Here is a 26,739-nt window from a genome sequence, read left to right as displayed (position 1 = left end):
AGCTCTGGTTGGGAGACTGTTCCATTTGTTCTGCAGGATGCTCCCAATCTCTTTCTTCCTTGAACAAAAAATTAAAGCGCTGCTTGTTTTGTTCCATATTTTTGTATTTTATGTTAGAGTGAGTGAGCGCATATTTATGATATCACAAATAAGGGGCTGTCCATAAACCACGTGGTCTTTTGGGGGGGGGGGGGGGGGGGGGTGGAGTTCGGCCAATGATCATTTTGTATGGACAAATAAAAAAAATTGTATGGACTACTGACCACGCGGGGGGGGGGGGTTGAAAAGTCCCAAAAAAATGACCACGTGGTTTATGGACAGCCCCTAAAATCTATCGGTGTCGTAATCACTATGTTTTCAAGTAGAATGACTTTGTGAGCGCAGGTTTATTAATGACCATGCCGTGACACTATATTTAGACTTTTTTTTTTTGAAGAATCCGAATATAAATTGCTACAGAATTTCCTGAAGAGATGATTTCCAAATTTTATAATTTTCCAATTATTTTTTCTTTGAAAAAGTTTTTAGTTTTTTTTTTCAATGTTCAAAATATTTTCGAAAAACTGTGGTAAGAATCCTGAATGAATTCCTGAAGAATTTCTGGAAAAAAACATGTTCAATTCGAAAAAAAATGGGAAAATAGTGTAGAAAATTGTTGAAAAAATTCAAAACTGGGACATCAGTTCTGATTTTCATTCTATACATTATTCAGCGGATGAAAACCTTGATCATAATTTCCACAGATCATAAACGTAGATGCTATCAAACCCCAAAAATACAATACTCACTTTGACGGTGCCACGCTCTCCTCCACCATGGTCGACCCCTCGTCACCTTCGATCCCAAAGTGCTCCTTGGCCTGTTTCTTCTTCAGGATGATATCGATATACCCGGCGATCAGCTGCACAATCTGCTCGGCTTCCGTAGTCTGCACCGAGTAGTACTGATCGGCGTAATCGCCAAAATCCAGCGTGAACGTGTTCGGTGAAGCTCCCCACCGACGAACCGTGGTCAGTGGCCACGTTTTCAGGATTTCCTTCGTGGTTTCATCCAGTCGCAGGACGGAACTCTTGGTCACGCCGAGCAGCCGCGGGACCAGCTTGTTCTTACCGGTCATTTTCTCCTTTACCAGGAAGAACGTAACGCCATAGGTGGGGAGCTCGCGAGCCGTTTTGGTGTAGAGATACTTGGCGTCCAGATCGGAGAGGCCTTGGTGTTTGCGATGTTCGGCGAAAACCTTTTTCTCGATGTTCTTGACGCGGGCGTACGAGCCGGGCAGGAATTCGCGGAGGCTGTTGATTGGGGGAGATTGATGGTTAGTATTGTGAAGGGAACGATTCAAACGGAATACTTACTCCAAGAATCCCGGTTTGTGCTTGGACTCGTTGTGATCGCCGAACTGGATCTGCACCTGAATCCCCGCGAATTCGCAGGCCTTCTCCTGTGTAACCGGATGGGTGCCATCCAGGATGGCATCCCTGGCCTGCACGTAGAGCAGATTCAGTTGCACCGGATCCCGCGAATCGATGTTCTGATCCGAGTAGAAGAACTTCCGCCTCAACAGGACCGTTTCCGATTCGTCGATTCCTTGCTCGCGGAGGGTCTTGCCAACGTCGACCCAATGGATCTCGTCATCCGTTCGCAGTTTCTTTCTCAAGCTCTCCATCTTGGCGTCACGTTCTCGTTCGGCGACCTTCCGGCGCAGGGTCAGTGTACCCATGTTGGACTTGTTATCCGGGAGGTTTTCGTTCTGTGACTCTGGATCTTCGCGAACCAATCCATACTCTTCGTGATTGGTAATACCGATCTTGGTACAAATGACCACCATAAGCTGCGAAACGGGCTGGGAATCGTCAACCAGAATCGTCTTGAGGGCACCGTCCAGCATCCGAACCCGCAGGTTCCGGTGCTTCCTCCGATACTCCAGAACATCGTGATTCCTCAACAGATAGTACCCCAAATTCCGCGCCGGTTCCAGCCAAACGCCCTGCCGGGTGTCCTCATCCGCCAGAAAGAGGCCAAATTCCTGTGCCTGTCCCTGCACCGCTTCGGCGAATTTGTCCTTGATGATGCGGCAGGCATCGAACACGGTCGTGTTGGGGTCGAACTGGATGGTCTTTGTGACTCGACCACCCTCCAGGCTGATTCGTAACGACAGCGCCGACATGGTCCTTTGATGCTGCTGCTGCTGCTGACAACGGCAGACGGCGACCGTTCGTGAGTGACACTGTGTGTGTGTTTGTGTGGGAAAAAAGGGGAGAAATAAACGAGAAATTAGATTACGGGCAAAAATCGATAAATTTGAATGCGGATTTTGCTTTGGTCGTTTTTGCTTATGTTGTTCCATCAGTCTAAAACGGCATAAATCAACATCGGGCCGGGTTGGGGGGTTTGGAACTTGGGGCAGGTGTTGGGGAGGTAGGCTCAAGCTACTTGGCTGTTTCTACTGACTGAAATTGGTCCTAATGACAACGCCCATGCCAGTTGAGTACGACGGCGATAGGCTGATAATGGAGAGCTGAGCGTGGAATGTGGGGTAACATGGAATGAACGGGACTGTGACAGCCAACAAGATATGAATGATGGACAAGCGTGGAAATAAATGTTTGCCAGGACCGCAGACGTGTGCCAGGGATTGGCTGGATTATTCAAGGATGTTCATTATTACGGCTAAAGATTATGGTTTACTGATAGATTATGTATTTAGCCAAATGGTTGGTTCTGACGAAACGAGCACAAAATTTGAAGTTTGTAGAAGCCCTGCCTGAAATCGACACTGACTGCCGGCGAAAATGAATTCACCAATCGCAACGCAGGTGCTACCCAACATGCCGGGTGGTGGTGGGGGTGTTGGGAAACATTCTGTCATAAATCGTTTTCCCTCACTCATCCCAATTTTGTGGTACCGGCCGGCGATCAGCCAGAACGGCGGTGGTGGAGGCGTTCGAGGAATAATGAGTGAAATTCCAGGAAGGCATCCTCTGTGGAATATTCAAATCAAAAGGAGCCTATACTGCTATTTTTGGACAGAGGAATGAAAGTCTTACGACTTTGTTTTTCAAATTGTCTCCAGTGTGCACTGCACAATGGCCTGATTCCACTATTAAGCAGGAAGCAAATCTATTTCTGTTCTTAATAATTTTAAGTGGTTGATGTGTTTGAAGAATGTGTTTGCAATCAATTGCAATCAATAGTTTCTTTTTTATATACACTGTGGTGCATTATTGATCGGACAAACGCCGAATCAAATGATGGGAATTTTCGAAAGAAAACTAGTGTAAGGGAAAATTGCGAAAGAGTTGCTTGTCCTGTCGGTGAGACTCGAACTCATGAGTCATGACTCTTATTCAATAGACAGGCACGTTACCACTACACCACGAGAAGGTGCGAAGGTGCAGTACATCTCAAAAGTCCTTGGCTATCTCTTTTTGATGATTAAACATGTTTTAGATATATTAGATGCCCAATCCAAACATTACGCATATACTGTATATGTAAAACCAGCGAGAACGCATTGGAAGTGTTTGATTGGCATTAGCATTAAGCAAGTCGCACAAATTCGTAGGTGGTACAGTTCTACACCGCTGTTATGAGAGTTGTCTCTTTCCCGTCCGTTACCAAAGCACAAAGATTTGGGACTAATCTCTGACTCTTGGACAAGATTGATGCAATCCTCCAATGGGCGACAAGAGCTTCAACAGGGTTCTAGAACTAGGACTCAGAAGAGCGATTCATGAATATACGGGAGCGGGGGAGTCCTAGGGAGTTCAGAGGCGTTTTAAAAGCGTTTCAGATTGTTTCAGGAGGGCTGTGGGCGGTTCTTGGCGTTTCGGGGGTATCAAAAAATTTCAGGGATGTTTTGGAGAGTTTCAGGGACGTTTAACGATGATTCAGAGGGTTTCCACGGCTGTTCACGCAGGAACCTACATTGCATTTGAAATAAAACACGGCAGATTTGTGAGTGTCCTGCCATGACAAAGGAATCAAGACTTCTGATAGTTTATTTAGGTGATGTCAAAGTAAATGAAAAATACCCTAATTAATCCACCTAGCGGTGATGGCGCCTTTCTCGTGCCTTCGAAAACTAATTTCAACAAAACTTAAGTGACACATTTAACAAAAATTCATTTCATGGCACCATTAATCATATTGTTTATCTGGCTTTTGATATTTGAGCCATAAACTCTTATGAAAAGCCGCAACCCTAATTTTTGAGCCACCATTTTGGATTATATTCGCCATCCTAAACATTTTGAATTTCAAACTTGCTTCCCATTCCAGGTTAACCCATATTGAATGGTTTGAGAGCCTACACAGAGAACTAAAACTACCTATTTTTTGGGTTTATTTTACTCGATTAAACTTTCTTCCCAAAATTAGGTTGTTTTCTCTTTCTCCCATACCGATGTTGTCAAAAACAAAACGAGCTGCATCGACCCACCGGGGGTACGACCCAATAAGCCAATTTTGGGTAAATGCTGTTTTTGTCAAAATTGGGTTGAAAAAACTCACGTTTGGGTTGGATTTACCTACTCTTGAGTATTTTTTTTTTTGCTGAAGTTAAAGGCAAATTACCTAGTGTAAGTTTAATCGATTTACTCAAATTTGAGTTATTGGGCCAAACTATGGGTTTGCGTCAAAAGAGCTCAAATTTGGGTAGTTTGGCGGCTCCGTGTAAAACTGCAAAAAAACAGCCGCCATCTTGGATATTTGACCGCCATCTTGATTTTTCTGATTGCTATTTTTGGACTCCGGAAATCCTCCCTATACCAAATATACCCATATTGAATGACTTACTAGCCTAAAACGCCATTAAAAAACCGCCATCTTAAATTTTGGGATGCCATCTTAGATTTTGGATCGCTGTCTAGAATATTTTGGCCACCATTTTTGGACTCCGAACATATTCACCATACTATATATACCCGTATTTCATGGTTTAAGAACCTAAAACTCAATGAAACAACCACCATATTGAATTCAGTGCCGCCTTTTTGGATTTTAGACCGCCATCTTGAATAATGCGGTCACTGCTTTTGGACTCCGGGCATCTTCTATATATCAAATATACCCATATTCAACGATTTTAGAGCCTTAAACTGCATTAAACAGCTGTCATCTTGAATTTGGGGTCGCCATTTTGGACCGCTATCTTAGATATTTTGGTTGTCATTTTTGGACTCCAGACATCTTCCCCATAGAAAATATTCCCATATTGCATAGTTTTAGAGCCTAAAGCTCCATTAAACAGTCTCCATCCAAAATTTGAAGTAGCCATCTCTTATTTAAGACCGCCATCTTGGATATTCTGGTTGCCATTTTTGGACTCGAGACATCTTCTCCATACCAAATACAGGGGATACTTACTCAAAATAACAGGGACAGGTAAAATTGACACTTTTCAAAAAATGTTCAACTCGCTGTAACTTTCCGAAAAGGGCATCAAATATTCTCAAATTTTTACTGTAAGTTCATCAACTAGTTGTGTATCAGTGGTCAAAATTTGGAAAAGATCGGTCCATTCTACATGAAGTTATAAAGATTCTAGAAAAAGGTATAATTATTCGATAGCCAACTTTGAGCTGTTATATCTCCGGATTCAATGAACCGAATGCAATGAAATTTTGATCATTTATGACTTATATGATGAACTTTAAAAAAACAGTTGACTTAATTTAAAATTATTAATAAGAAAAAAAGTAATGGCGATTTGATTTTTTTCATGTTTTTTGAGTAAATTTATCTATTTTTCATATGCATCCCATTACTATTTCAATTTAATGCCGGCTATTTGGTTGCTTTCCTTTGAAACATAAAAGAAATTCAATTCAATTAGAGGGAATTTAAATGAACTATAATTACTATCTCGAATTTTGAAACGATGATAAAGTTTTGGATAAATTGGTGTTAAATTAGAAAAACTAACTAATCGAAATAATTTTCTTTCGTGTGAAAAATTTTAAGTTTAGTCAAATGTTTTTAACAGCTCATTATATAAGTCATAAATGATCAAAATTTCATTGCATTAGGATCACTGAATCCTGAGATATAACAGCTCAAAGTTGGCTATCGGATAATTATACCATTTTCTAGAACCTTTATAACTTTATGTAAAATGGTTCGATCTTTTCCAAATTTTGACCACTGATACACAACTAGTTGATGAACTTACAGTAAAAATTTGAGAATATTTGATGCCCTTTTCGAAAAGTTACAGCGAGTTGAACATTTTTTGAAAAAATAAAAATTTTCCTGTCCTAGTTATTTTGAGTATCCCCTGTATATCCATATTTCATTGATTTAGAGCCTAAAACTCCATTAAACAGACACCATGGAGCCACCATCTTGATTTTAAAGCCAACATCTTGAATATTAGGCTGCCATCTTGAATTTTGGGCCAACATCGTGCAATTTCTGGTCTCCAGTGTTGATTGCCGCACAAAATTCGTCAACCATGCTAAAGGTTACAAAAATCACCGCAGTTTGGCTTGTCGCATGATGGGGCTTGGTTCAGTTCTACCGGTGCGGTGCTGGTCTGGAACACTGAAATGGTTGTAACTCCTGAACGCCTTGACCGATCCAGACCATTTTAAATAACAAATAATGCGGTAAAATTCCGGTTCGATTCGAGCTACAATCTGAAAAATCGGCCAATAGGAAGTGCCTTGCAAGTGGGTGAACTTATTTTGCGCACAGACATACATACATACACACATACAGACATCATCTCAAATCATCGAACTGAGTCGATTGGTGTATGCAACTTGATCCTCCAAGCCTTTTTTCGCAAAATCGTTTCTTGAGTGAACATATAGCCTTTACAGTACACTTCGTGTACGAGAAAGGCAAAGCTACTTTTAAAAATTCAACATATAACGCATTAATAGAAATTAATTAAAACAGAGAAATAAAGAGAGCCCCGCAAAGCTGTGGCCCCAACCCACACAATTGTAAATCCGACCCTGTACATATTGCTGACATTTATCACAAACAGTGGTGTTTCAGGAGGTTTCAGGAGGGCATCCTGGGGGTTCGGAGACGAGTCAAAGCATTTCAAGGGGGCTCACGGACGTTTTCAGGGACTTTTCTGAAGATTTCGAAGGGTTTCGTGACCAGGGAATTTTCAGGGCTGTTTCACCGCACTTCAGAGGATTTTAAAAGGCTTCTTTAGCTTTTCAGGGAGTTTCAAGGGCGTTTAAGGTAAGTTTGCCACGTTTCAGATATTTCATGGGGAAAAATGACAACAAATAGGCGTATAAGGGAAGTTTTAGTATTGTTTCAAGGGCTTTTAGGGTTTTTGAGGGCATTCCACGTAGGTTTTGAGGGGCTGTAAGACCATCGGACACTTCAACGTCACTGAAACCCTCTGAAGTTCATGAAACGCTTTGGAACGCCATTAATACTCCCTGAAACTCTCTTAAATTCACCTGGAGATTTTGAAATGGCTCTCTCAGAATACCCCGTGATTCCCGAGGAACTCCCGGAGGAATTGGGGTTTTAAATTTTGAAAAATGTATTAATTTTTCGATTTCATATGAAAGATCACCTTTTTCTGAGCCACTACGATTTTTTTTTCAGATTTTTAGAACTTAATTTTGGTACCGTCAAGGCACCATTCACCGTGGGGGCTCCATTCACCGTGTGCCTTCGAATATTTTTTCATTATTTCCATATTATGATTGAATGATATGACAATTTCCCTTCAATTTCACCTATACAACATTGTATTGGTGAAATTGAAGCGAAATTGTCATATCATTCAATCATAATATGGAAATAATAAAAAAATATTCGAAGGCACACGGTGAATGGAGCCCCCACGGTGAATGGCGCCTTGACGGTACCTAAAATCAATTTCAAAGAGATTTTTTGAAATCACCTTTTGACAGCTGAGCAACTGTTTGACAGCTCCACCCAGTACAAAATGCGACAAGGGGTGACTCGACTAATCGCTCTCACACAAATTTCAAATTGATTTTCAAATACGTTCCTGGGCACCAAAATTCATGAAAATTTGGATTTCGGCTCAGTTTGACATGCAGATTCAGAATATCGAATTATCTCAAAACCGTTAAAGAAGTAAATTCCCGAGGAACTTCTGAAGGAATTCTCGAGCAACTCCTGGAGGAATTTCCGAGGAACAGCCAGAGGTATTCCCAATGAACTCCCGGAGAAAATTTCTAGGAACTCCCGGAGGAATTGCTCTGGAATTCCAGAGGAACTTCATAATGAATGCCCAAGGATTTCCCAGAGGAATTCTCGAGGAGCTGTCGGAGGTATTCGTGAGGAACTACCGGGGAAATTTGCGTGGAACTCTGGGAGGAATTCCCGACGTACTTCCGAGAGAATTCCTGAGGAACTTATTGAAGAATTCCCGAGAAACTCTCAGAAGAATTTCCGGAGGATTTTCCGAGGAACTCCGCAACGAGTTCTTAAAGAACTCCCGGAGTAATTTCAGAGGAACTGCCTGAGGAATTCCCAATGAACTCCCGGAGAAAATTTCTAGGAACTCCCGGAGGAATTGCTCTGGAATTCCAGAGGAACTTCATAATGAATGCCCAAGGATTTCCCAGAGGAATTCTCGAGGAGCTGTCGGAGGTATTCGTGAGGAACTACCGGGGAAATTTGCGTGGAACTCTGGGAGGAATTCCCGACGTACTTCCGAGAGAATTCCTGAGGAACTTATTGAAGAATTCCCGAGAAACTCTCAGAAGAATTTCCGGAGGATTTTCCGAGGAACTCCGCAACGAGTTCTTAAAGAACTCCCGGAGTAATTTCAGAGGAACTGCCTGAGGAATTCCCAAGGAACTCCCGGAGGAAAGCCCGAGGAACTTTCGGAAGGAATCCCGAAAAACTTCAGGAGGAATTTCCGAGGAACTCCCTAAGGAATTCTCGAAAAACTCCCCAAGACATTCCCAAGGAACTCCTGGAGGAATTCCCGAAGCACTCTTGGAGAAATTCCCGAGGAACTCCTGGAGGAACTCTCGAGGAACTCCTAAGGAATTCCAAAAAAAAAACTCCCAGAGGCATTCTTTAAGTACTCTCTGAGTGATTCCACGAAAATCCACGAGGGAAACCCGAGAAACTACTGGAAACATTTCCGAGAAACTCTCAGAGGAATTCCCTAGAAACTCCCGGAGGAAAACCCGAGGAACTCTTGGAAAAATCTGGATGAACTTCTGGAGAAATTTCCGAGGAACTCCCGGAGGAATTCCCGAGGAACTCCCTAAGGAATTCTCAAAAATCTCCCGGATGCATTCCCAAGTAATTCCTGGAGGAATTCCCGAGGATCACTCGGAGAAACTACCAAGGAACTCCGGGGGAATTCCAGGAAACTCCCCAAGGAAAGTCCGAGGAACTACTAGAAACATTCCCGAGGAACTCTCTGTGGATTTCCCTAGAAGCTTTGAGATGAATTTCCTAGGACCTCCCGGAGGAACCTGGAGGAGCCTGAGGAACTCTCGAAAGAAATTCCGAGGAATTTCAGAGGAACTCCCGGAGGAATTCTCTAGAAACTCCCAAAATCTCCCTTAAGAATTCCCGAAAAACTCCCTTAAGAATTCCCAAGGAACTCCTGAAGGAATTTCCGAGAAAATCCAGGAGAAATTACCTAGGAGCTCCCGGAGGAATTCTCGAGGAACTCCAGGAGTAATTCAGGGAAACTTCCCAAGGAACTACTGGAAACATTCCTGAGGAACTTTCGGAGGAATTCCCTATGAACTCCCGGAGGAAAGCCAGAGGAAATTTCGGACGAAATTCCGAGGAACTGCAGGAAGAGTTCCCGAGAAACTTCCGAAGGGATTCTCAAGGAACTCATGGAGGAATTCTCGAGTAACTTCCGGAGGAATTCCCGAGAAACTCTCAGAGGAACTCTCGCGGAACTACTGAAGGAATGTGCAAGGTCTTATGGCACAAATTCCTCAAATGGAAGAGAACGTGCCTCTGGAGCCGACCTACTGATACCTGAAGGTATTCTGAAGGTATTTCCGTAGAACATCTGGATAAATTTCTGAGGAGCCAAGTAAAAACTCCTGGGAACTTTAAAGGGATTTGTGGAGGAATATTATGCTGTTATCCAAAAAGTTGACTTTCGTTATCTAATATATGCATGATTCTTAAGTTGAATCTTAATTCAACGATCAAATTTTTGTTTGCAACATTTAGTTAACCTGGTTGTCTCAAAAATTTAATATTTTCGTGTTTTGAGCTAGAAATGCTCTTTGAAAGGGAAAAGAAGACCAAAAATGTTGCATGCTTACAGAAGCGGCACTTCTGCAGGTTCATTACAGAAAAACTCATCCTCGAATACGATCTAATCCGGATGGTTGTTTGTGACAATAATCAATTAGCCACAAAAGAAACTGACTACTAGTAGCATCGCAATGGCTCCACCATCATGGCTCATATTTCATCTATACTGTCTCTTCTGCTTTGAAACAAAAGCAACTCTAATGAAAAAGTAGCCCAATAATAACCCCTTAATTTATAATAACCCTCAACGACATCCTTTTTGCTAGTGTCCTCGTTCCACCATCCACCTCCAAAGCTTGACTGCACGCGCCCGAGGACACGCTGAATATTGATTTATCTTTTGGGCACGATCTTCTTGAGCACGAGCAACTAGAAACAACAAGCATCCCACATCCACATCTCCCTTCCATCGGAATCAAACGTCGTCGCAAGCATATGTGTGAGAGTGTATAAATTAGCAAGCACTTGTTCCCGGAACGACATGGACGTCCAACGACCACGATCTGTGATGGCGACATCCCAGAGAAGCCATCCTGGCAGACAGTTGGGGAGGCAGTGGCCGATGCGTTGCGTGGATAATGGGAAATTATCTCCGTTATCCTCCTTGATGGCATGGTAGCAGCTTTGTCTCGGGGAGACTGGCACGCTGGCACGCTTCAACGAACTGTCAAGTACATCTTTGGATGGGGGGGATACCCCGTATCCTGTCGAGTCGGGTGTGGGTGTGGGCAGATCGTCGTCTACATGTGCCAGCAAGCCAATATGAGCTGTCGACTAATAATGGGACGGTCAATGGCTATAATAATAATTTGATAAAGCAGATTGGAAACAATGGAAACGTCTGAACAGAATGTGTTTTTGCTTGGCTTGGTCGTCACCGAAATTGAGTTGGGTGCTTTTTGTTTTTTTTTTTGTTTTTTGACGTTACGTCCCAACTGAGGCAAAACCAGTTTTCAGCATAGGGTTCAATGAGCACTTCCACGGTTATTAACTGAGAGCTTTCGCTCATGGTATCTTCCGCTTCGGCTACATGGGTCATAACAAACAAGTATGTAAGTGAGAAAGTAAGTAAGGATGCAAGAAAATAAGTTAATAAGTAAGTGAGTAAGTAAGTAAGTAAGTTAGTAAGTAAGTAAGTAAGTAAGTAAGAAAGTACGTAACTAAAGCAGAAAGTAGGTAATCAAGATGGTTATTGTTTTTTATTTATTTGTTTTTTATAAATAAGAGTGAATACATAAAGTGAATAAAAGTGAACTAATAATGGTCCATTGCAGGTGAAAATTATTGAAATATGCTTTTATAACTCGATAAAGGCCCACACAGCAAAACAGTAGTGGGAATATTACCGCTTCTCCTACATAACATCTGATACAAGTATCCACCCCCACCAGCATGTGAAGCGAAAGGAGGCTACTGGGAAAAGATTATCATCGCCGCAACCGCACACGTAAACAACTCATTCAATGATGCGTGAGAATGATATGTTTATGGTCGTTCTCCCATCCACTCACGCGGGGCTTAACGAGAAAGCCTTTGCAGCCTTTGAAAGGAGCAGGAGCAACGTGGATGTGGCATTACGGTTGAATTGTGCTAGGGGCTGTCCATAAACCACGTGGTCATGAGGGGGGGTTCGGCCGATGACCATTTTGTATGGACGAATAAAAAAATTTGTATGGACTAATGACCACGCGGGGGGGGGGGGGTGTGTTGAGAAGTCCCAAAAAAATGACCACGTGGTTTATGGACAGCCCCCTACTGAACTGCTTCGGCAGCCAGAGCTCTGTAACCACAGGCAAGCAGTCGGAGTACATACAGGGGATACTCAAAATAACTGGGATAGGTAAAATTTTCACTTTTCAAAAAATGATCAATTCGCTGTAACTTTTCGAAAATGGCATCAAATATTCTCAAATTTTTACTGTAAGTTCATCAACTAGTTGTGTATCAGTGGTTCAAATTTGGAAAAGATTAGGCCATTCTACAAGAAGTTATAAAGGTTCTACAAAAAGGTATAATTATCCGATAGCCAACTTTGAGCTGTTATATCTCCGGAGTCAATGAATGCAATGAAATTTTGATAATTTATGACTTATATAATGAACTTTGAAAAACAGTTTACTTAATTTGAAATTATTAATAAGAAAAAAAGTTATGACGGCTTCTTTTTTTCTATGTTTTTTAGTAAATTTATCTATTTTTGATATGCATCCCATTACTTTTTCAATTTAATGCCGGTTATTTTGTTACTTCCTTTCAAAACATATTCAAATTAAAGTCAATTAGAGGGAATTTAAATGAACTATAATTACTATCTCGAATTTTGGAACGATGATGAAGTTTTGGATACATTGGTGGTATATTAGAAAAATAATCCAATCGTAATAGTTTTCTTTCGTATAAAGAATTTTAAGTTAAATCAAAAATTTTTGTAATGAGCTATTTATATAAGTCATAAATGATCAAAATTTTATTGCATTCGGTTCATTGAATCCGGAGGTATAACAGCTCAAAGTTGGCTATCGGATAACCTTTTTCTAGATGGCTCGATCTTTTCCAAATTTTGACCACTGATACAAAACTAGTTGATGAGCTCACAGTAAAAATTTGAGAATATTTGATGTATTTTTCAAAAAGTTACAGCGATTTAAACATATTTTGAAAATTGAAAATTTTACCTATCCCAGTTATTTTGAGTATCCCCTGTAGGTCCTTGCGGCTCACAAGTTGACGAGGAATGATGGAAGGAACTCGCACTAAAAGTGCGTGATGATTTATGATCCTTTGGTGTTGGAAATCGCAGCTTTGAATTGTTTTTTTTTTATAAATGCCAGCTATTATCAAGCATTAAGCTGTAATATTGAAATTGTTTCAGTTTTGAAACCTTGTTCGAAGTTATCACAAAACAAGTACCCAGACAACCAGGAATCGCATAAGGATGCACGTTGTACATCGTAGAAAGTACTGTTTTAAGTCACTATCGCATATATGTACGGCTGAGGGACAATTTTCATCGCATACGATGTTATTTTTTGAACTTACTGCGATGTATCTGGTAAAATCATATAAGAGTGCATATTAACTTTTATAATGCATGACTACATCGTAGTAGACGATATTCCGATGTTTTGTAGCGACGAACTTTGCTTATTCGCAAAAGCGTTCGAGTGAACTCGCAAAGTGTCAATTGAGTTCGCATAATTGCGTACTGCGATGATTATACGACTTCGCTTGGTGCTTTTCTAATTATGTCAGTATAACTCGCATTGGTGTACAAACCAAATCGCATAAAAGTGAAAATAAACTCGTTCAAATGTACATACAATCGTATAAGCTAGAATCGTTAACGTTGGCATATTGCGATGTGATATGTGATAACAATGAAAGAGGTGCTGTTGGAGTGCCAAAAAGCTAAAAGGAAGTGAAAAGTCATCATTATGGTTACAAAACAAGTTACAAAGTCATCAGTTTTGTTTTGTTGACCTTATAATTAACAATGGGTGGTGCTAGCAAGAGAGGAGTAGTGGTAACTGTGCGGGAAATCATGCTACATCATTTTGATTTCCAAAGAGCCTGCCGAACACGTACAACGCACGGAAACCAAGTGTATTCCAAGAAGCACTGAGGTGAGTTATAATGTCATGACATTTAATCAGTGTGTTTCATAAGTAGTGTTTGGTGCTAAGTATGAAATGCGGCTCCATAATCCAAAGGTTATTAGTTCGATACTTAGGTGACAAGATTTTTTTTATTTCGAATATTTTAAGTCGCATAAGGTGCTATATCACGTCGCAATAGAGCATACCGTACATCGCATAAGATATCGCTTCAAGTCATATAGCGTCATTATTTTGTCGTCAATGCACGTATAGCGCCTCCACTTTTGTACGCATAAGGCACTTTTACTGCATCTTATGCGATGTAACTTTACCGCATAAAAGTACGTATAATATGAACATAAACTTCATTATACGTGCAAATTGGTTGTCTGGGTAGTGTGTGATTCTTTGCTATGAGTACAGCATTCCTGTATGAAGTGAATATGTCAGCGATTGTTTCAGGGGCTCGCTCGGGGTCACACCGACAGGATGGGCTCACCTGGGAAACGGGAAAGAAGGACCAATGTTTCAGGGGCTCGCTCGGGGTCACACCGACAGGATGGGCTCACCTGGGAAACGGGAAAGAAGGACCAATGTTTCAGGGGCTCGCTCGGGGTCACACCGACAGGATGGGCTCACCTGGGAAACGGGAAAGAAGGACCAATGTTTCAGGGGCTCGCTCGGGGTCACACCGACAGGATGGGCTCACCTGGGAAACGGGAAAGAAGGACCAATGTTTCAGGGGCTCGCTCGGGGTCACACCGACAGGATGGGCTCACCTGGGAAACGGGAAAGAAGGACCAATGTTTCAGGGGCTCGCTCGGGGTCACACCGACAGGATGGGCTCACCTGGGAAACGGGAAAGAAGGACCAATGTTTCAGGGGCTCGCTCGGGGTCACACCGACAGGATGGGCTCACCTGGGAAACGGGAAAGAAGGACCAATGTTTCAGGGGCTCGCTCGGGGTCACACCGACAGGATGGGCTCACCTGGGAAACGGGAAAGAAGGACCAATGTTTCAGGGGCTCGCTCGGGGTCACACCGACAGGATGGGCTCACCTGGGAAACGGGAAAGAAGGACCAATGTTTCAGGGGCTCGCTCGGGGTCACACCGACAGGATGGGCTCACCTGGGAAACGGGAAAGAAGGACCAATGTTTCAGGGGCTCGCTCGGGGTCACACCGACAGGATGGGCTCACCTGGGAAACGGGAATCGATCCTCGCTGGGAACACTGGATCGTCCTTTGCCGGGAACACGGAATCAATCCTCGCGATTCTTCACTCACTACTTTCTCTACTACTACTACTCACTACTTTCTCTACTACTGCTACTTCTCGGAATAATACTTCGCAAAACTGTTTTTCACACAACTGTTTTATTGATCTCGCTATAACAATGGTTGTTAGGGGAATGAAAATTTCTTACGTGGGCCTGTGCCATGGCTTACTTGTCGGCAACATTCTCCGGGGCACCAGCGGAATTGGCCTGTAACAAAATTATCTTCGTGATAGGCCGGACGTAGGTTGATCTTGAAGTCCTCATTTCCACTGTTCGTACTTTTCCGTCGGGTCCACGGTTAACCTTTTCTATGACTCCTTTGGGCCAGCATCCACGATGTAAATTTTCGTCGACAAGCATAACTAAATCTCCTACAGAATATTCATAATAGTTTCGGTTGTCTTGCCATTTCTGTCGCTTCATCAATTCTGGGCGGTAGGCTGACACCCATTTCCGCCAAAAACGGTCAGCGTATACTTGTGCCTGCTTGTAGGCAGCTCTACAGTCCAGACTTCTCTCGTCAAAATCGTGATCGTATTGCATATGATTGTTCCGTCCAAGTAATAACATATTCGGGGTTATAGGTTCGGGATCATGAGGGTCGTCGGAAACTTGAGTTAGGGGTCTGTTGTTGACTACGTTCATCACTTCACAAATTGTCGTTCGAAGAACTAAATCCGTTGGGTGCCGTTCCTTCAGCATAGCACGCATTCCTGTTTTTACTGATCGAATCAATCGCTCCCAACACCCTCCAAAATGAGGCGCGGCCGGAGGTATGAACGTCCATTCTACACCTCTGACGCTAAGAGTCTCTTCTATCTGCTGCTGGTCTAGTTCCTTGATCAACTTTTTCAGTTCTTGATTAGCTCCCACAAAATTTGTTCCGTTATCAGATAGAATTTTTTGAGGAACACCACGAATCGCCATGAAACATCGGATAGCCATAATACAGCTGCTCGTATCTAGAGATGGAACTACTTCCAGGTGTACCGCTCGACTGGCCATACACGTGAACAGTACTATCCAGCGTTTCTCGGTGCGTCGTCCAACTTTTACTGTTAAGGGTCCAAAGTAGTCAATTCCTGCATGAGTAAATGGGAACACAAAAGCGGTCGTCCGTTCTGATGGTAAGTTTCCCATCTGTGCCACGCTCGGTTTTGCACGCAGCTCTCGGCAACGCACACAAGAGTTCCCAATCTTCTTGACCTGGGACCGAATCTTCAATATACGGTGACGGTGTTTCAAATTATTGATAATGGTTTCCAATCCTTGATGAGCGTTTGCGTTGTGAAATGTCTTGATCAACAAGTTAGTAAAGTTGTGGTTGTCGGGCAATATCACTGGATTATTAACTGCAAAAGGTTTGCTTGCATCTTGTATTCGTCCTTTCATTCTAATTACTCCATCAATCAAAACTGGAGAGTACGTGTACAAACGGCTCGATTTCTTCACAAATCCTGACGTTTTCAAGCTGTTGATTTCGTCGGAAAACGATTCCATTTGAGTTCGTTTGAACCACTCATTCTTTGCGTCTTCCATGTCGTACACGTTGATGGTGAACTTCTTCGGTTTTTCATTTTTCGGTAGCGATAGAATCTTCCTCATCTTCAAATAATATGCAGTTGATCTTATTAATCGGTTATAATCTGAAAATCTTCGAATGTCAGGCAAATCCATAATATCTTTTGCATATACTTGATGGCAAATCGTTTCTTCGCTTGAGTCCAATTCGAAATGAAAGTTTACAGACTCTTCGGATGACATTGTTACACATTCCTGGTTCGGCCACTCACTCTGACGGTGTTTCAAGAAAACGGGACCATGCAGCCACTCGGATATGTTCGCGAATTTGGATGATTTTGTCCCAAGATCAGCAACATTTAAAGCCGACGGAACCCATTTCCACATTGCAGTACCATGTCCATTTTCTTTAATCTTGCAGACTCGAGCTCCTACGAAGGCTGCCAACTTCTCCTTGGTGCAAAGCCATGCCAGACATATTTTAGAATCCGTCCAAAAGTGTGTTGATGTCACCTCTATTTCTAGTTCTTCTTGTACTACCTTCATCATCTGGCTAGAAAGCACACATCCTTGAAGCTCAAGTCTTGGAACAGTTTGTGATTTCAGCGGAGCAACACGCGACTTAGCCAGAACCAGTGCAACATGCGACGTGTTCGCACATCGATGAACCATGTAGATAACGCAAGCGAATGCTTTATCACTGGCATCCGAAAAAGCATGAAGTTCTACACTTCCAAAGGACGGAACATCGGGAAAATAATACCTCGGAATTCTGATTTCTTTTAACTTCGCGGTTTCTTGAAGCCACTCCTTCCATTTTGGTACCAAGCCATCGGGTATTTTATCATCCCAATCAGTTTGTAAACGCCACAAATCTTGGAAAAGTATCTTCAAATGAATTGTGATGGGACTCAAAACGTTCAACGGATCGAAAATTCCCATCATGAACTGCAGTAATTGTCGCTTAGTGGGAATATCTTCACCTGTTCGAAGAGCAACGTCAAGCTTCGGAAAATCCAACGTAAACACCATTTCATCGGTGTGAAGATTCCACTGAAGACCTAGAACACGAACTTCTGCTTTCGGTTCAGCTTTCAACGAGGGGTCAAGAGATTTCAGCACAGCTTCGGAGTTGGAAACGAATTTAACCAGCTTGAAACCGCCATGTTCGTGAGCCGCTACAACATTTTTCAGTAATCCAATGGCTTGTTCTTCGGTATCCGTCGAATCAAAATAGTCATCCACATAGTGTTGTTTGACTATTGGACGCAGTATTCCAGGGAAACGATCTTCTAGTTCCTTCGCATTGAAGTTTTTGATAAATTGTGCAATAGAAGGAGACGATACTGCACCAAAAATCATCGCCATCATTACGTAGACTTCAGGAGGCTCTGTACGGTTCATGCCACGCCAGAAGAACCGTTGAGAATTCTGATCCTCCTCTCGTATCTGCACCTGATGGAACATTTCCTTGATGTCTGCCATAAACGCCACTTTTTTCTGTCTACCGCGCATTAATACTGCAATCAAAGACGGAACGAAATCAGGTCCTTTCAACAAAAGGTCGTTCAAGGAAAAGCCGTGTGATTTTGCTTTGGCATCCATCACCAGCCTAAATTTGTTTGCAGTCATAACGCTGAAATGCGGCAAATACCAGGTATTTGGTGGTTCGTGCATCTCCTCGGGATTCAGCTTCCGTGCGTAGCCTTTTGTCACGTAATCTTCAATTTTTTGACAATATTGCTCGGCGAACTTCGGGTCTGCATCCATTTTTTTCTCCATGATGGTCAGGCGGCGGAGTGCCTGCGGTTTGCTGTCAGGAAACGTGAAGTTGTTGTATCGGTAAATCTGACCAACTTCAAAACGGTCGTCGCGACGCTTCAGTGTGCGGTTCATGATGTCTAATGCTCGTTCATCTTCTTCGGATATTTTTGGACCTTGATCTCGGATGCCGAAGTCTTCAATTTTATACAACTCTTTTATTTGCTCCGTCAGCTCCAGATCTTCATTGTTATTGCAGAGGAAAACGTGAAATTGGTCAGCAGTGTCCACTGTCGCAGGCTCAATTTCTCCGTGGATTGTCCATCCAAGATGACAACGCGTCAGTTGTAGACCTCTTAACGAATATTGCACAGTTTTCAATGGAACTATGAGACCGGCGTTGTTTGATCCTATCAGCATTTTAGGTGTGGCATTTTGCAGAACAATCAGCTTCTCCTCGTCAAGGAGTGGATACAAACTCTTGATCCTGGCGATGTCGAGGTTCACACGAGGAAGATTCATGTTCGTAATGGTCCGTACGTTGTTCACTTCGTGCCATTTAGCTTGTTCGCTTGGTCCAGAAACTTCGAAGGATAACAGCATCGACCTCGAATCCTGGTGGGTTATTCCATTTGTCCAGCGGTATGTTACAGGAGATACCGGTCCGTGGAGATCCATTTTATCGGCTAGCTCCGTGTCGATCATCGAGATAGAAGATCCTTCATCGAAAAGGGCGAACACGTCCTGAACTCTACCTTGGCTGCGGATCCTAACCTTACCAACACGCAGAAGAGTTTTCTCGTTCCTTCCGTTAACATGGCAAATATCCTCAGGTTCTTTCTTACCGAACTTGCGAACTGACTTCCTGTACTCCTTGTCTGAATGCACTAACTCGTGATGGTTCTTATTGCACACTGAACAGGATTTGTTGGATCGGCAATCACTACGAGAATGGTCCTGCTTCAAGCATATATAGCATACCTTACAGGATCTTGCAGCAGACCGCCGTTGTTCCACAGATAGTTTGACGAACTGCTCACACTTCACCAGGCTCAGATGGTCGTTCGAACTGCACAAAGGACACTGTCCTCTCTGGTCTGCAGTACGAGTGTTCACGTTCAGCACAGGAGGCTTTGATCTCGCGAACGGTATATCCTTGCGATCTTTTTTGTTGAGAAAGAGAGGGTTCATACTCGCCAACTGATTCTCCATCTCATCCTCCAACCACCGCGAAAATTCCTGGAAGTCGACGATGGTATCTTGCTTCATCAGAAACGCTTTATGCCGCACCCACATTTGCTTGCTAAAAGCGGGCAACTTCTCTGCCAGATGCGATATCAGCTCAGGATTCATCAAGTACGCCTCCGCATTAACATTTTTCAGCGCCACCGCAGTTCCAATGACAGCGTTATAGAAAACTCGGAAAGACTCGATATTACCTTCCTTCACGTAGTCAAGGTTGCGTAGCAACTCCAGTCTGTTCGCCACTACCCACTCAGTACGTCCGAAATTCGATTTGAGCATCCGCATGATTAGTCCAACGTTTTCGGAGGCCGACAACAAACACTCTACAGTTTTTCGAGCTTTCCCTTGCAGAGCGTTGTTCAGCCTTCTGAGATTTTCTCTATCCGTCAGCTTGAACTCGGCGGTCGACGTCTTGAATTCGTTTTCGAATATTGGCCAGTCCATGATATTTCCAGAAAACGTTGGTAGATCCTTGGGTTGATCCTTGACGTGTCGATTCTGAAGTGCCTTAAACGCGTGACACAAAACCTCGTTCACACTGTTTGCTGCTGCTGCTGCATCTGGCTCAACATGTTCATTGTCGTCTTTGATTTCGATCGTTGGAGTCACGTTTCTGTTCAACCAGTCCTGTACACGTTGCGTAGAGCTACAGCTTGACACGCCTGAGCACGATCGTAACTCGCTCATCTGAACTGCTCGTTCTCGTTTTTTCTTGATGAATTCCGCTTTTTTCTGCTCACGCTTGAGCTCCAGGTCTTTCTGGATCTTCAGTGCTTCCAGCCGCTGCTCAGCAACAATCCTATCTTGCTCTAAGGAGACGCGCAGTTCTTCTTCCTCCAGTTCGTCGACGAGTTCCAAAGCTCTGATTTGACTTTGCGTTACCGACGCCGCTGCTTTGCTTTTATGCGATCGCCTGCTACCGGACGCGAAACTTCTCAGCGATTCCGACACCAACTTACTCTCTTTACCCTGCTTATTACTAACGCTATCAGCGACGTGAGAGACCTCCGGAAGTACGGATTTGGTAACCGGGGTTCGCTGCATTCTCGCTTCTCGTTCTAATTTCGGGATTTCGATATAATAATCTACTAGATTTTTTGGCACTGTACCTGCGTTGCACCTTTTTGGCCGTTGCAGGTGACTTTCCATATAAACTGGACGTTTGTTCTCGAAGGACCAATGTTTCAGGGGCTCGCTCGGGGTCACACCGACAGGATGGGCTCACCTGGGAAACGGGAAAGAAGGACCAATGTTTCAGGGGCTCGCTCGGGGTCACACCGACAGGATGGGCTCACCTGGGAAACGGGAAAGAAGGACCAATGTTTCAGGGGCTCGCTCGGGGTCACACCGACAGGATGGGCTCACCTGGGAAACGGGAAAGAAGGACCAATGTTTCAGGGGCTCGCTCGGGGTCACACCGACAGGATGGGCTCACCTGGGAAACGGGAAAGAAGGACCAATGTTTCAGGGGCTCGCTCGGGGTCACACCGACAGGATGGGCTCACCTGGGAAACGGGAAAGAAGGACCAATGTTTCAGGGGCTCGCTCGGGGTCACACCGACAGGATGGGCTCACCTGGGAAACGGGAAAGAAGGACCAATGTTTCAGGGGCTCGCTCGGGGTCACACCGACAGGATGGGCTCACCTGGGAAACGGGAAAGAAGGACCAATGTTTCAGGGGCTCGCTCGGGGTCACACCGACAGGATGGGCTCACCTGGGAAACGGGAATCGATCCTCGCTGGGAACACTGGATCGTCCTTTGCCGGGAACACGGAATCAATCCTCGCGATTCTTCACTCACTACTTTCTCTACTACTACTACTCACTACTTTCTCTACTACTGCTACTTCTCGGAATAATACTTCGCAAAACTGTTTTTCACACAACTGTTTTATTGATCTCGCTATAACAATGGTTGTTAGGGGAATGAAAATTTCTTACGTGGGCCTGTGCCATGGCTTACTTGTCGGCAACAGCGATAACATTGGTGTTCGTCATTGAAGGTGTTTTATAACTAAAGTTCAACCAAAATCAGTGTTTTTTTTTATCTGTTTTAACGAGATTTTTAGCCCTAGGCTAGTTCATCTCGGGACCCACACTTTACTTCCCCTTACTACATCCCCTCCCACATTTTGCGTTTGTCGGGAGTGGGATTCAATCCCAGGTCCTCGGCGTGATAGTCAAGTATTTTGAAACTTTTAAGAGGAATCTTGGGCTGCAAAACGGTGAGTCGATAAGGAGAGCGTCCAACATAGCTCTGGTCCTCACAAGTTCCTACCTCATGCTTCCACGGGTCAAACGATGACAAAGACCGCCAGCTAAGAGTTGTGTGCTTAGCTGGTAGTGCAGCCTGAGCACTGTTGTCCTTCTGACTTCAGCTAGATTGAGGAGGTACGACCCGAACGTCTGTTCACCAAGGAGGTGCGGCTCAAACAGCGTCTGTTCTGGCATCCAGCGGCTGAATATGAAACGCTGTATCGCGTCAGCTATACCTAAGGTGGCAGCCCCACCAACGCGATGTAGGCAGCGCGACCCCGGTAAGGTAGCCTGTCGAAGCCTTTCAACACTACGAAAAATGAAGTAAGAAATAGAATATGCGAACGATACTCTCGAAAACCGTCCCGGCAACGAAATAAGGACTATGATTTGAAACTCGGTACCTGGAACGTCAGGACCTTAAATGAACCTGGACGAGTGAGCCTTTTGGCTCGTGAATTGCAGAAAGTTGGTGTGTGCGTGGTTGCTATACAGGATGTGCAGTGGCCCAAAACTGGTGAACGTGAATTCAGGGCGGTGGATCCCGTCGCCAACACATCGTTCAAATATAACATCTACCACAGCGGCAGCGATAAGGCAGAACATGGGGTCGGATTCATAGTGATCGGGAAACAGATGAAGCGAGTTATGAGGTGGAAGCCGATCAACGAGCGGATCTGCGTACTGAGGATCCGGGGCAAATTCTTTAACTACAGCCTGATCAATGTCTAGCACCTACTTTACACGCAAGGATATCCGCAAGCACACCTGGAGACACCCAAACGGCGAGACTTGCAACCAAATCGACCATGTGCTGGTAGATGGCCTACATTTTCGGACGTAATTGATGTTAGAACTTTTCGAGGTCCCAACATCGACTCAGATCACTGTCTCGTAGTTAGTAAGATTCGAGATCGATTATCAACCGTGCCGGACTCTAGGAACCGGCGATCGATGCGTTTCAACATCCAGCGGTTTTCAGCAGACGGTACGGTAGCTGACTATCACCAGAAGCTGGACGAGCGGATAAGTGAGATCAACGAGAGCGATAATCTCAACACTCTCTGGAAGTCTATCCACGGGTCGATGAGTACAGCAGCGCGGGAGGTGATAGGTACTGCTCGAAGATGACCTAGAAACGGGTGGTTCGACGAGGAGTGCCAGAGAGTAACGGACGAGAAGAATGTTGCCAGAAGCCGGATGTTGGTGTCGGGGACCCGGCAGAGCAGGGAGCGATATAGGGAAGCAAGAGTAGCTGAAAAACGAATCCACCGCAAAAAGAAAAAAGAGCACGAGGAAAATGTGATTGCTCAGGCGCAAGAGAGTATGCAACAGAATGATATGCGGAGATTTTACGAAACTGTCAATGGCGTGCGGAGAAAAACAGCGCCTTCTCCCGTCATATGCAACGACCGTAATGGAAAGTTGCTGACAGACAAGACAATGGTGGCTGCCAGGTGGAGAGAGCACTTCGAGGTATTGTTGAACGGTGGGAGTGGAAGAGCGACGGACAGAATTCGAATTGACGACGACGGACAAGCTGTGGAACCTCCAACGCTAGACGAGGTCAAGACAACCATTAGGGGACTGAAGAACAACAAGGCTGCTGGGAAGGACGAACTCCCGGCCGAGCTTCTCAAGCACGGTAGTGAGCAGCTGTATCAACTGTTACACCGTATTATATTGAAGATATGGGAGGAGGAAGAACTGTCTGCTAGTTGGTTGGATGGTCTCATTTGCCCTCTTTTCAAGAAAGGGCATCGACTGGAGTGCGCGAATTACAGAGGAATAACACTCCTCAATTCAGCGTACAAAATTTTGTTCGGAGTTCTGTTCCACAGGCTGAGGCCGATTGAGGAGTCCTTCGTCGGCGAATATCTGGCAGGATTTCGTGAGGGCCGATCAACGACGGACCAGATGTTCACCCTGCGGCAGATTCTCGATAAATTTCGAGAGTACAACTTGCAGACCCATCATCTGTTTATTGATTTCAAGGCGGCGTACGATTCAGTGAAGAGAAACGAGTTATGGCAGATTATGATCGAACTTGGTTTTCCGGCGAAGCTGATTAGACTGATTCGTGGGACGCTTGACGGATCGAAATCAAGTGTACGGGTTGCGGATGAAATTTCGTCATCGTTCGTAACCTTTGACGGACTGCAGCAGGGCGATGCTCTTTCGAACTTGCTGTTCAACATAGCACTGGAAGGAGCGATAAGGAGAGCTGGTGTGCACAGGAGCGGAACCATTGTCACGAAGTAGCATATGCTCCTGGGCTTCGCGGACGATATCGACATCATTGGAATCGACCGTCGGGCCGTGGAAGAGGCGTTCGTACCTTTTGAGAGGGAGACTGCGAGGATTGGACTTACGATCAACACCACAAAGACTAAGTACATGATTGCTGGTGTTCAACGTCGGTCCGGCCGTGGTAGTGGTAACGAAGTGGTGCTAGGTGGGGAAAAGTTTGAAGTTGTGGATGAATCTATTTATCTTGGTACTCTAGTGATGTGCGACCAGCTGAGGTCCCGCAGGCTGCAAACGAAGACAAAACTCGTGTTGTACAAGTCTCTGATTCTCCCGGTCGTTTTATACGGTCATGAAACGTGGACGTTAAAAGAAGTTGATCGGAGAGCCTTTGGAGTCTTCGAACGTAAAGTGCTGCGAACAATACTCAGCGGTAAACTGGAGGACGGCATCTGGCGGCGTCGCATGAACTACGAATTGTACCAGGTATATAAAGAGATGGATATAGTGAAGCGAATACAACACGGCAGGCTGCGGTGGGCTGGACACACAGCTCGTATGCCGGAGGAACGACAAGCTAAAATTATATTCAGCAGAGAATCAGGAAGGGTACGTCGGCTTCGTAGGAGGCCGCGCACACGTTGGCTTTTTGTAGTTGAGGAGGTCCTAAGGACTCTAAACGTTCTGGGCGACTGGAAGCGATTGTCCCAGGACCGAGGCCAGTGGAGGCGTATACTTCATTCGGCGTAGACTCACCGCTACGAGTTGTAGCTCATCAAGTATCAAGTAAGTAAGAGGAATCTTTTGAAACTATTCTAAGGTTTACTTGATAAATTTCTAAGAATATGGCTCCAGGAATTTATTCAAGAATATAACAATTCTTTGAGTGTTAATGCAGACCGACTCCAGGGAGCTTTCGATATGGTTTGCCTTTCAAATATGCTGATAGTTTGGTTTAAATTATGAACGAATTATTACACACTTTTTTAAGATTTTGCTAGAGATTTTTCTAAGATCCACAATTCGTTAAAACACATTCGCAACATAATAAAAAATCATTCCTTCCAAGAGATCTTTCAAAACGAACAAGGTACATTTTCGAATGTGTATTGTAAGCTTAGCCATTCCAAACAATGTTTTTTTTTTTCAATAGCATTTCGAGCGGGACATTTTGAGCAATACTTCTAAGTATTATTCAAGAAATTGCACAGAAGATGGCTCCAGGAATTAATTCAAGAATGTATTTCACTATCCATTTTAAGAAGATTACTGCAAAAAAAGTAGGTAATTTTGCAGAAATTCCATAGAGAATTCTTACACACATACCTCAACATAGTTCACCGAGCACTTGCCCAAAGATGTCTTCGAAAATATCTACGAGAGTTCTCCCAAGCATTACTCTAGAAATTTCCCCTAGTAATCCCCCACAAAAACGGTCCTCAACAAGCTTGCACTATGAGTTATAACTCATATAAACGTATACCTTTCCGACATCGTCTCAAATTTACGAGCTACAATATCAATATCATCAGCGAAACCAAGCAGCTGACCGGACTTCAGGAAAATTGTTTCACTCGTGTTTATCCCCGCTCTCCTTATTACACTTTCTAAGGCGATGTTGAACAACAAGCACGAAAGACCTTGCCGTAACCCTCTGCGAGATTCGAAGGGACTCGAGAGTGTCCCTGATACTCGAACTACGCACATCACTCGATCCATCGTCGCTCTGATTAATCGTATCAGTTTATTCGAGAATCCGTACTCGTGCATAATCTGCCATAGCTGGTCTCGATCGATTGTATCATACTCCGATTTAAATTCGATGAACAAGTGATGTGTGGGCACGTTGTATTCGCGGTATTTCTGCAACATCTGGCGGAGGGTGGACATCTGATCCGTTGTAACACGTTCACCCATGAATACAGCCTGATGTTGCTCCAAGAAATGTCTTGCAATTGGTGATAGCGACGGCATAAAAGTTGAGAGATTATCTTGCAGGCAGCGCTTTGTAGTGTGGTCGTGCAAAGAGCAGAATACATGTTACAAAAGAGTCACGGCAATGATTTGGTGCGTGCTGCTTTGGGAAAATTCAATACCATAGTCAGTGTTACTACCACAGAACTCTAAACAAACCGCTTACAGCGGCACTGCAGTCACTCGTTTCGCATCGGCTACATAATGGGTGCTTGCTTACCCATCCCTCGGCAGTATGTCTTTTTAATGAGTTTGAAACTTAATTAATTCCACTTTCTAATCCTTTGTCGGGAGTCGAATCCCCGTAATCTCCACACTCCACATCCAGGGAGGGAGGGAAGAAAATCATTCAAGTACCGTGTCCTAGTCACTTTCACAGACAATTATCCAAGGAAGAAGCACTGCGGCCAGGCTAAGGTGCACGGATCATGGTAATTATTCATCCATCGCCGCTGGTTCTGGTCGTGGAACAATGTTCGACACCAAGTGGAAGGAAGTCCTAGCAAGCGAGTGGTGGCGGTGCGACCATGAACATTATCCCAACCCAATAATATATCTGATCGTGTGGAATGAACGGAAGAAAGGAAGCAGACAACCGGATAATCCCG

The 26,739-nt window shown here is 44.1% G+C and overlaps 2 protein-coding genes across 10 annotated transcripts in view; both read right to left on the bottom strand.

Moving 5' to 3' along the window:
• The window catches only part of LOC109418124 (talin-2), a 226,222-nt gene that overhangs the window by 38,860 nt on the left and 160,623 nt on the right, over positions 1–26,739 (bottom strand). For all 9 annotated transcript variants that reach the window (XM_019692313.3, XM_019692315.3, XM_019692317.3 and 6 more), the window contains 2 exons: positions 1,356–2,227; positions 789–1,292 (listed from right to left, as the gene is read on the bottom strand). In XM_019692313.3, coding sequence (XP_019547858.2) covers positions 789–1,292; positions 1,356–2,167 — 1,316 coding nt within the window. In that variant the 5' untranslated portion in view covers positions 2,168–2,227. The remainder of the gene's footprint in view (positions 1–788; positions 1,293–1,355; positions 2,228–26,739) is intronic.
• LOC134286941 (uncharacterized) lies at positions 2,444–20,697 on the bottom strand. The gene is made up of 3 exons (XM_062848649.1): positions 17,722–20,697; positions 16,528–16,731; positions 2,444–2,518 (listed from the first exon to the last, which is right to left on the bottom strand). Exons 1-3 carry the CDS (start codon positions 20,695–20,697, stop codon positions 2,444–2,446), a joined length of 3,255 nt encoding a protein of 1,084 aa, XP_062704633.1.

Source organism: Aedes albopictus, chromosome 2, assembly GCF_035046485.1.
Source record: "Aedes albopictus strain Foshan chromosome 2, AalbF5, whole genome shotgun sequence".
Classification (NCBI taxonomy): Eukaryota; Metazoa; Arthropoda; class Insecta; order Diptera; family Culicidae; genus Aedes; species Aedes albopictus.
The sequence above is the reverse complement of the archived record's forward strand: the minus strand, read 5'-3'. Positions and strand labels throughout refer to the sequence as shown.

Bases quoted from the DNA above. Each gene is read 5' to 3' on its own strand.
- LOC134286941 (XM_062848649.1), bottom strand. From the start codon at position 20,697: ATGCAGCGAACCCCGGTTACCAAATCCGTACTTCCGGAGGTCTCTCAC. The intron at 16,732-17,721 runs GTTCGTGTTCTA...TATTATTTGAAG, and splicing joins AAGCTGAACCGAAAGCAGAA to ATGAGGAAGATTCTATCGCT. The intron at 2,519-16,527 runs GTAATTAGAATG...TTCCACGCTCAG, and splicing joins CTCCAGTTTTGATTGATGGA to CTCTCCATTATCAGCCTATC.